The sequence below is a fragment of the Odontomachus brunneus genome, unplaced genomic scaffold, assembly GCF_010583005.1.
Source record: "Odontomachus brunneus isolate Ranch 3 - 2012 unplaced genomic scaffold, Obru_v1 Obru_scaffold_027, whole genome shotgun sequence".
In the NCBI taxonomy this organism is placed as follows: domain Eukaryota; kingdom Metazoa; phylum Arthropoda; class Insecta; order Hymenoptera; family Formicidae; genus Odontomachus; species Odontomachus brunneus.
Genome location: NW_022639477.1, coordinates 1,432,834 through 1,443,469, shown reverse-complemented (window position 1 = coordinate 1,443,469; position 10,636 = coordinate 1,432,834). Strand labels below are relative to the sequence as shown.

At 38.4% G+C, this 10,636-nt stretch overlaps 2 protein-coding genes across 4 annotated transcripts; one reads left to right on the top strand and one right to left on the bottom strand.

Moving 5' to 3' along the window:
* Positions 1-233: 233 nt before the first annotated feature.
* Positions 234-3,325, bottom strand: LOC116842768 (guanine nucleotide-binding protein-like 1). Of its 2 annotated transcripts, none has more exons than XM_032812433.1 (6): positions 3,199-3,325; positions 3,009-3,128; positions 2,502-2,824; positions 1,773-2,418; positions 769-1,191; positions 234-561 (listed from the first exon to the last, which is right to left on the bottom strand). In XM_032812433.1, the coding sequence occupies exons 2-6, from the start codon at positions 3,103-3,105 to the stop codon at positions 317-319; spliced, it is 1,734 nt and encodes a 577-aa protein (XP_032668324.1). In that variant the 5' UTR covers positions 3,106-3,128; positions 3,199-3,325; the 3' UTR covers positions 234-316. The 2 variants fall into 2 exon arrangements, with proteins under 2 accessions (XP_032668324.1, XP_032668325.1); XM_032812434.1 differs by having other exon boundaries at positions 3,184-3,302.
* A 1,544-nt stretch (positions 3,326-4,869) lies between these two features.
* LOC116842736 (phosphatidylinositol 3-kinase catalytic subunit type 3) lies at positions 4,870-9,594 on the top strand. Of its 2 annotated transcripts, XM_032812369.1 has the most exons (10): positions 4,870-5,159; positions 5,478-5,672; positions 6,189-6,618; positions 6,806-6,901; positions 7,012-7,587; positions 7,670-8,139; positions 8,221-8,409; positions 8,485-8,660; positions 8,736-8,810; positions 8,897-9,594. In XM_032812369.1, the coding sequence occupies exons 1-10, from the start codon at positions 5,089-5,091 to the stop codon at positions 9,295-9,297; spliced, it is 2,679 nt and encodes an 892-aa protein (XP_032668260.1). In that variant the 5' UTR covers positions 4,870-5,088; the 3' UTR covers positions 9,298-9,594. The 2 variants fall into 2 exon arrangements, with proteins under 2 accessions (XP_032668260.1, XP_032668261.1); XM_032812370.1 differs by lacking the exon at positions 5,478-5,672.
* The last annotated feature ends 1,042 nt before the right edge of the window (positions 9,595-10,636 follow it).

The following is a 10,636-nucleotide window of genomic DNA, read 5'->3' as shown; positions in this document are numbered from 1 at the left end:
CAGAGTAGCAGCTTACACAAGATGATCTATTTTTATTCATAATGTTCTGTCACATCGCAACGATTGTGTTTCGCGGGCGAAAACACAGGAAGACCACCCGACTATTCTCCATCATCATCGAATTGCTCATTGTACATTCAAAGAAAAAAAGAGTAAGATATATATATATCTATAAGAAACGCGCGGATAAACAAAACATCCGAGAAAGGTGTAACACAATAAAGCACTCCGTGTAACTAACGTCATCATTTATCTTTTATTAATTTATTAATTAGCTATTTCTTAACTTATTAATATAGCATTATTTAAATCTTTCCTATTCTGTAGACAACGCTGCAAACTTATTAGCTACGGGCGGTATATCGTTCTCGTCGCTGGACGATCCTGTGGAGTTATTCGCTACGCCTCTGGCAGCTTTTTTATGTCCCTGTTTGTCGTAGGTCTCTTCTTCATAGTCTGAAGAAGATATATACGTAGTTTGTGTGTCGCAATCGTCCATCACTTGATTCCTGGCTTGGATCCACCTCACTGTTTCAACGTCCCCGTGACTTTCCCATTGTTCTATAGTATAAGAACAGAATAAAAATTACTTGCTCTCCATACATATTTTAAGTAACAAATTTTCTTTTTTTTTTATTGTTATTGAAAGAGGGACTTTCCCATTAATAAATATTTACATAACCGTAAACGTAACGTGAAAAATCAAGAAAAAAATCATTTTATTCGTATGCTTAGAAGTGACTAATGAAGAAAGACAAGATGTAATACCTTTATGAATAGTCCAATTTGGTGGATATATGTATAGGCAAATCTTTCCCTCTAATGCCAATCGCAGGACCGAATTTGCCGCTCTGTAAGTGTCCAGTCTGGCTGTCCGGGCTGTCGTGAAGCTCCTCTTGAGAGCCCAACCGTCGCAGATATCCATAGCGGACCATGTATCGTCGTTTTCTGGATGCGGGATTCTCAACAGCTTCGGCAGATTCATTCTTTCAGCCAAAAACTTCACGGTAGTGTACGGTTCTCTGACCTGGGCGATCGGGTACGAGCCCATTAATATTTGCAATTGTTTGGGCACTACTGAAGGAAAGACTAAGCCGGGACAGTCGCACAGACACACAGTCTTCGTGAGATAAATAGTCTGAAAGTGCTTGGTATGGCCGGGCGTGCGAGACACGCTCACAACTTTCTTGCCTACAATTGAACAAAACGACGGAGTTTCGTTAAATTCGTATTCGTCAAATAAACATGGTTATTCTAAGATCTGTCCAGTAAATTGTAACAGGATCTTATTCCAGTTGAGAATCAAATAGCTATGTTTGACACTAAATACAGGCTGCAACTTAAACGTCTAAATTTGCAAAAACTATGTTGCTAAAAATTTTTGCCGACAGTTTGCCAACAGAAATATAATAGAAGCTTCTCACAGAGTACGATGACGGTAGAAATCGAGCAGCATCCGTCGTTCTGTAAGCATTTAAATGCAGTTAAAATTTTCAGGAATACTGACATATATTTATGCGTCTAGATACGTTTAATTTCTTTCTTTTACTTCGAACCTTATTGACAAAATATAATGAACATTACCGTAAATAAACATTCACCACAAAATTCCACAAGAAAAAGAAAAGTCTGCAGACTCTGCTGATAGATCAAATATTTAATGAGAATATAGATGGCTATGATCTACTATTTTAATCGAATCTGTTGACAATTTACTGCCGACATAACGTATAGGTTATTGCGAAGTGAAAAGTGATGAATTTTTTATGTACCCATTAGCGCGTTCATTAACGACGACTTCCCGACATTCGGTGTTCCGATGCATCCGATCGTCAAAACACCGTTCTTGTACTTTTCATGCTGAAAATAAGTGGTGTCTTCTTTCTCGATTGTCACGTTATCCTTACGATCTATGTCGTCAAGATCATACTCAGAATGCATTTCCTCCTGGATCTTGTCGTGCCAAGAGCTTAAGTCAACCTTGTCCGCGACAATATCCTTGCAGGCTTCCAATAACTTCTGCGCTCCTTCCGCGGCCATCTTTAACTTTCCTTTTCGGCGTCTCCTTTTTATACCTTCGTCATTGTCTATATTATCACGAAGATTGTAAGTAGGATACGATGTGAACATCAGGACATGCAATTTTGGATACTGATTATGGAAGTACTCCTTCCAAGCCACTACTAAAGCCGGTGGTGCCAAGTCAACCTTGTTCAACACCAGGATCATGTCTTTCTGCAGTTTGTTTGACACATAATCATATAAATAAGGAGGAAACATCAGGACGGGATAGCGAATATCAACAATAACCAGCAGAACATCTGACATCTCTAAGACCCTCCACAACTGCCGCCAAGTTTCCAAATTCAATTCGAAATAACTAAGGTCACCTAATTCTTTTATGCTATTTAAATATTCCTAAGCAGAAGAAAATTATTAGTCAACAATACATAGTAGAGATGAATTGAAATTTTGCTTAACATCAAACTGTGATCTCTTACTCTAAAGTATTTCTGTTCCCTCATCTCTAATTGATCCTTTGTCATATTAAAGTCCCATGGTGGCCGTTTAGGCATGTCAACTTCAGGTGGAAAATAATTGTCAGATACTTCTTGATCCCTAAGGCTCACCGGTTCAATGCTTTCTATGGCTTGTTCTTTGCGCTTTCGCAATTCTTCTTTGGTCTCTTGAAAAAACTGTAGTGTATACCTATTTCTGGATGACTTGCCATCCTTTGGTTGTTTATTTATTTTCTGCATTTCTCTTTCATATTCCATGCTACTAGCATTGCTAGAATAATTGTCATCATCCAAATCCTGGTTTGCTATTAACATAAATGTATATATCATTTCATATTAGCTGTGTTATATGACAACATATGTTATAATTTACTAATGACTACTCTGAACAGAAATGTTGAAGATAGTCTTTTTAAAGATCAGTTGCTGGAGATAACTAAAGTGATACTAAACTTATCAGGAGTCACTGATTTTTTAATAAATACCTACCAAGTAAGACTTGTTGATGTTGTCGCTGCTTTTTAGCTTGCATCTGCTGCTTCTTAGCTTTGCCACTGAATGGAGTTTTTCTTCTTCCCTGAGGCATGTTCTCGCAATTTTGTTGTAACTCTGAAAATATCTTTTTCGTGACTTTTCACAAAGTATCAATTGTAACTAATTCTACCTTATACTACATTACTTCAAATTTATCTTTCGTATCTTGTCGCAGTCTCTTATAGCGAATTCGGCAGCTTACACTAGTGCGCACTGAGTGTACGTTAAGGCTTGTTTACAGTACATTCTTATATTTAAGATCGTGTCTTAAATACATATTTAAAAACATTTTAGCTAATAAAATGATTCGTACGGGTGTTGTAAATATCACATTACGGTTAAAAATATTTGATAATTTATTTAAGACAATCTTTAAATATAATAACATACTATGAACAAGCCTTAATGCGTACTTAGTGCGCACTAGTGCAAGCAACCGATTCGCTATTATGTTGCGTTCGGAAACACACACTGTGTGCACACTACTAGACGATAACCGTTGGAGTGAGCGAAATACAAGAGTGAAATAAAAAGAGAGGGAGAGTACTCGAGTGACGTTTCCGAACACAGCCTTATAGCGTGTTCGACTGGGTTAAGGTGCCTTTACATGGAAGCATCGAGCGTCGAGTGTTAAAGCGGTAGCCAATCAACGTGCCACTTTCCGCAAAAACTACAAGTATACTTCTGGGACCTGATACGTTGATTGGCTAACGCTTTAACGCTCGACGCTCGACGCTCGGACGCTTCTATTTAAAGATACTTTAGGCGACAATTTCCCGAGAAGTGGAGAGGATAATATTGGTACTAAAGAAAATCTCTACGCGATATAATTTAATGATCTGTTCTTGCTGCACTGCTGAACTAATGCAAAAAGTTATAGTGAGAAGAAACTTGTCTCCCTTCAATTTATTGCACCAATTCAGTAGTGCAGTCACAAAGAACAGACCTTTAAATTATATCGTGTAGAGATTTTCCTTGGTACCAACATTATCCCTTCCACTTTTCGGGAAATTGTCGCCTAAGGGTGCTATTTCACGTGTCGTACGACAAGTTTTTCGGATACGTTTATTAGTTGGCGAATAGAGTATTTCTAGGTTCTCTGTTCGTGAACCAATGAACGTATCCAAAAACTTGTCGTACGACACGTGAATATCAGCCTAATGGCTCCTACACACAGGACGCGGTAATGCTTGTCGCGCGGCAGAAGTTCGCGCGACAGCCAATCAATATGCTGCTTTCCGTAATCTAACCTTCTAGCTCTTACGGAAAAATAATATATTGATTAATTGTCGCGTGGACTTCCACCGCGCGGCAAGCATTACCGTGTTCTATGTGCAAAAACTATAACCGTACAACTAGTCCTGGGGGTCGATTGTGTATCTGAAAACGGAGTGAAAATAACAAAAGTGAGTAAATTTACTAGAATATTTGTAACTTCATTGGCCAACGCCTAATGAATTTGATCACTTTTGTAATTTCACTCCGTTTCGAGATACATAATCGACCCCCTGGTTAATCGCTCCGAGAGCGATTAATGATGTCATAAGTCTCTACTAGCCAATCATAAAGCTACTTATAAATAGTTGTTCGACCAATAAACGTAGGCTGAATAATCCAGAGTGGGTTAACTCAGAGCCAGAACATGATATAAATGTCGATGGTTTGCACCTTAATGCAGGATTCACACCGCGTCCGATGTCCGATATATGACATCCGATATCCAATAGGAGAACAGCTTTCTAATAGAGAATTCAATTCTCCATTGGAAAGCTATTCTTTTATTGGATATCGGATATCGGACGCGGTGTAAATCCTCCATTACAGTGAATTTCGGAACGCACCTACAAGAAACAGACCAAAGGATAGAATGATACTCGCGGCGGCGCAATCACCAAGTGGAATTTACTTCTTGATGTATACAGTTGCGTTTGTAACCAACGCGATTTGCAAGGGTACGAAGGAATGTAGCGTTAACAGTGACAGGAGATGCGAAGGGATATACGCGTTACGCTCTTAACCTACCGGCATCAGCGCGATGGAGAATACGAGCGACAAATTTTTCTATGTGTACAGTTCCTCGTTAGACGCCAGGATACAGATTAAGATGTAAGATTTGTTACGCGCACTCTTGCGTCACTATTTGCGACCGACGTCAGGTTATCCGCGCAATAAGACCACCTTGACACCTCTCCATATGATATGGACACGCACATTAATTCACAGCAGCCTGAAAATAATCGGATCAGAGTTAATTAATGGTGATGGCGTGTGCGTGCCGGACCATCTGCTCTTTATCTCTAGTACGGTTTTATCGTCAGTTGAGATTGCATAAGCAATTTGGAGTCTTCAGATGTGACGTACTCTGTAACTTCTTGCGTTTTGCCCTCCCACTCTGGTTGAATCATTGCTCTATTATCTTTGCAGAGGCACCTTAGAGGGCAAGAGGCAGAGGCCAGAGTACGACAAACTGCTGCTCGATCCTTTACTCAAGTATTCTGGTTTGTATGGAGCTGGTGGGATTCGTGGGGACTTGGCTGCATCTCTTCAAGTGTGGACTGGTGGCAGGCCACTGGCCTTGCCTGTGCACACAGCTTACAAGCATTTTACTTCTCGTTGGAAGTATGTTACATCTTCACCCATTAACACTGATTTGCATTCTATTAACTCTAACACTACTAAAGCAGCCAAAATGATGGATTTGTAGTATGGATTTTCTTATAAAAATTACTGAAATTTGTAACAGTACATCTTATCTTTTTAATCTCTGCAAATGTGGACCAGTGACAAGCCATTAGCCTTGCTTGCATATATAACTTACAAGCATTTCATTTCTTATTAGGTGTATATTGCATCTTGGATTATCCATTGATACTCATTTGTTTTCTATTAACGCTAGCACTACAAAAGCAGTCAAAATGATAGGTTTATAAAACTTCTTATAAAAAAGTTCTTATATTCAAATTTACAAGAATGCATCTTACATATTTAATTAACATAGAATAATACTAAAAAGATTAAATATTTTTTTCCTTTACATTATGTATGTTTTAAGAAACCTGTCATTTTGATTATTCTAATAGAAATATTCCATCAAACGTTAGTATTTCTAATGTTAAATTTTCGTGATGTTCATAGCTGGAACCAGTGGGTCACACTACCGATCTCATATGCAGATTTGCCACGTGACGCACAGCTGTGTATAACACTGTACGACTGTGCTGGACCTGGCAGGCAGCTTCCAGTGGGCGGCACGACTATCCCGCTGTTCGGGAAGCATGGCGTATTTCGACAGGGCATGCTAGATCTTAGAGTATGGCCTGGAGTAGAGGCGGACGGTGGTGTCCCAACTAGCACACCAGGCAAAGCAAGGGATCATGGAAAAGAGCAGATGCAGAGACTCGCGAAGCTCGCTAAGAAACACAGAAACGGACAGATGAACAAAGTTGACTGGCTGGACAGATTAACGTTTAGAGAAATCGAATTGATTAATGAGAAGGAGAAGAGAGCATCAGATTATTTGTACTTGATGGTAGAATTCCCGGAAGTCACGATGGACGGTGTACCGGTATGAAGCATTGAAATGAAAGTCTCTTACACCCCATGGTAGCACAAGCTTCTAAAAGATGTCTTAAAAACGCCTAAAGGAGGTCTGAAATAGTAAGACGTCTTTAAGACGTCCTTTAGAAGTTTCTATTATCTGGGATATATAGAACAGAAAGATAATTTAACACATTTGTATTATCCTGTTGCAGTACTCGATCGTATACTATGAAAAAGACGGGGACGAGGTCTTTCAGCACAGACTACAGCCGGACGTTGTAACGCTACCAGACTATGAAATTTTACAAGTAAATATGAAGTTTCAGAAAAGGATAATACATATTTTAGATTATCGATATTAAAGTTATACTGAAAGTTATATTTCACGAGATAAAAAAATGTTTGATTTTACTTTCAGGAAAATCTCGTGGAAGCGAAACATCACAAACTGGCCCGTAGCCTACGTAGCGGCGGTAACACCCGTGAATTAAAACCCACTTCGACTGTGCGTGACGCGTTGAATACGATATTGGGCTATCCGCCGACAACCGCGCTCTCCACCGAGGAACAAGACTTGATCTGGAAGTACAGATTTTACTTATCCAGTCAGAAGAAAGCATTAACTAAATTCGTAAAGTGCGTTAACTGGCGACTCGCGGGTGAGGTCCGTCAGGCCCTAGACATGCTGGTGTTGTGGGCACCGCCGGATCCCGAGGACGCATTGGAGCTGCTAGGACCCGCATTCACTCATCCAGATATCAGAAGATACGCAATTAGTAGACTCAATCAAGCTCCTGATGACGATCTGATGTTGTATCTGTTGCAATTAGTACAAGCATTAAAGTATGAGGACTTTGAGAGCATCAAGACTGCTTATCAGGTAATGATGAAGGAGAAAGAGGATAAAGTGGAGAGAAACGAGCGGTCGGAAAAAAACGAGAAACTGGACAGGGACATAAGGAGTTGCGATTCAACGTCCACGCCGATTACAACTGTAAGTTCAACTGATGATGTTTAACAATGTGGTATTACACATGCTATCGTATTTTTCATGTGATCGTGCGTTCAATTTACAGTCTAGCGAATCCAGCCAGTTATCGGCAAACCAGGAACCGCTCATGGATCTGGCATCGTTCTTGATTACGCGCGCCTGTCAGAACTCCATGCTGGCTAATTACTTCTACTGGTATCTCTCCATCGAATGCGAGGACCAAACTGATCCCACGATCAGCGCTAAGCAAGACATGCGAGTTCGGGAGATGTATGTCACCGTAATGAAAATGTTTTCTATGATGTTAGCGCAGGGGAATATCATCTGGCAAAAGAGACGAGCGTTTCTGCTGCGACAGAAAGTATTCATCGACCAACTAGTGTCCCTGGTTAAGGCGGTGGCGCGAGAGAGTGGGAATCGTAAGAAAAAGACTGACAGATTGCGGGCGTTATTGGCAGATCCGGATCCGGCATTCAAGATTAACTTCTCGAATTTCGAGCCGATTCCGTTCCCTTTGGATCCCGAGATTTGTATCAAAGGAATTATTCCAGAAAAGTACGTGTTCATGCAAATCGCTCTTCGTATATTCTAATATTTTGATAATATCAATGTGCTTGACTTCATTGATTTTTTCAGGGCGAGTCTCTTTAAGTCTGCACTCATGCCGTCGAAACTTACATTCTTAACGACAGACAACAGCGAATATATCGCTATATTTAAACACGGAGACGATTTACGACAAGATCAATTAATTCTACAAACAATAGCGCTTATGGATAAATTGTTAAGGAGAGAAAATTTAGACTTAAAATTGACTCCATATAGGTAAAAGACTACACAAAGTATAACGTTGTAATATTGAATTTATATCATCGTTTTATAGTTCAATAATTATATTAGGGTACTCGCGACAAGCACTAGACATGGTTTCTTACAATTTATTGAATCCACAACGGTTGCGGAGGTCCTGGCTAGCGAAGGATCGATATTGAGCTTCTTCCGAAAGCATCATCCTTCCGAGACTGGACCTTACGGTGTAGTGCCGGAAGTCATGGATACTTACGTTCGCAGTTGCGGTAAATACGTGCGATGTGAACTACTAAATAAATTATGATTATTACTGATCGATACTAATTATCACAAAATTGCAGCTGGCTATTGCATAATTACGTATGTACTAGGAGTCGGTGATCGCCACTTGGATAATTTGTTGCTCACGGCATCAGGTAATTAGCTCAAACATAAAAAAAGAAAAAATTACATAATGAATGTATCGAATGAATTGCTCATTATCTTTTCTCTTATTTTGCAGGAAAACTTTTCCACATCGACTTTGGCTACATTTTAGGCAGAGACCCAAAACCTTTGCCACCTCCGATGAAGCTCAGTAAGGAGATGGTTGAAGCTATGGGTGGCGTTGGTTCCGAGCATTATCATGAGTTTCGGAAACAGTGTTATACGGCGTTCCTTCATTTGCGTAGACACGCGAATCTGATATTAAATTTGTTCTCGCTAATGGTGGACGCGAGCGTGCCCGACATCGCTCTGGAACCAGACAAGGCCGTGAAGAAAGTACAAGACAAATTGCGATTGGACCTGAGTGACGAAGAGGCCGTACATTATGTGCACAATCTCTTGGACTTGTCGGTCACCGCGGTGATGGCCGCGCTGGTGGAGCAGCTCCACAAGTTCGCACAGTATTGGCGAAAGTAAAAGCGAAATCGAGGTACAGCGAAATCACGCAAACTGTGTTCCATTCTAAATGCCAGAATTATTATATTGTGTACATATATATATATATATATATAAAGAAAACGACCATATGGCGTATCACGAATGTAATATAATTTATTGTATTTTGGGAATATTTTAGCTAATAAATCTTTGATAATAATTATGTAACTTTACGTGATACTCTCTTTCACAGCCAAATCTGATACCGATTGAACACACACACACATATATGTATGTATGTATGTATGTATGTATATGTATAAATATATATATATATATATATATATATATATATAAATGACTGACTAATATACATATGATTATTCTATACTAACACATATATACGTATATGCAATAGCTATTTTACATCTGTACATAATTTATTTACAAAGAGATTTTACAAACAGTTCATTTTATCAAAACCCAACAAGCGTGCCTGATCGTGAAAATGCTATTTTTCTTTTTATTTCATTGGTATGTAAGAATAGTATAGTTTCTGTTACAACAGGATATATTAATGGCAAAGAAACGACACAAGATATATATATCTATATTCATTATACATATAATCTCTGTTATGTAAATATTCGTATATTTATTTTACTCTTAATTACAATCATGTATGTAGTGCACACAATAGAAATAAATGTAAGTAGATAGTATTGTTAGTGTTAAAAATATCAGATTGTTATTGATACTATTGATACATGAAACGCAGGTGAGTGACACTTCACTCTTCAGTGGGTGCTTTCCATTTACTAACACAAATCGACTAAGCATTATTCTGTCTTTGTTCCATTTTCAATGAGTAACTAAGATAGGATGATGCTTGTGTTGACTTGTGTTATTAAATGGAAAGCACTCAGTATCGTTCTATGCCAGATAAATTCAATAAAGTCAAACAGAGCAAACACAAATGCTTCCTATAGCTATATCAAAAAGTTTATTTTCTCTTTTATCTTTAATAGAAAACGTAATTATATTTCTTATTGTGTTATTCGTAGGTACACAAATTTTAATGTAATTTTCAGAGAGAATAGAATATATATATTTATATATATTTAAATCTATATATATAGAAATATATATAGATATATTTAAATCTATATATATAAAATATATATATACATATAAAAAAAAATTGAGGACAATTAAAGAATCTTAACAATTCAGTCCGTCTTTGAAAATTTTTTAGTTTCTTCTCGACACTACGACAATGTATTGAATCCTTTTACTTCGTGCGACAACGTGATTCACATCTCTTCATTTTTTTCGATCTCTATCAACGCAATATATATATACACACGTGACCATGATT

Excerpts from the sequence above, each read along its gene's own strand:
- LOC116842736 (XM_032812369.1), top strand. The coding sequence starts at position 5,089 with ATGGAGAATACGAGCGACAAATTTTTCTATGTGTACAGTTCCTCGTTA. Across the intron at positions 8,140-8,220 it reads AAAGGAATTATTCCAGAAAA|GGCGAGTCTCTTTAAGTCTG; the intron begins GTACGTGTTCAT and ends TGATTTTTTCAG. Across the intron at positions 8,811-8,896 it reads TTTGTTGCTCACGGCATCAG|GAAAACTTTTCCACATCGAC; the intron begins GTAATTAGCTCA and ends CTTATTTTGCAG.
- LOC116842768 (XM_032812433.1), bottom strand. The coding sequence starts at position 3,105 with ATGCCTCAGGGAAGAAGAAAAACTCCATTCAGTGGCAAAGCTAAGAAG. Across the intron at positions 2,825-3,008 it reads ACATCAACAAGTCTTACTTG|CAAACCAGGATTTGGATGAT; the intron begins GTAGGTATTTAT and ends TTATGTTAATAG. Across the intron at positions 562-768 it reads AAATTGGACTATTCATAAAG|AACAATGGGAAAGTCACGGG; the intron begins GTATTACATCTT and ends CTTATACTATAG.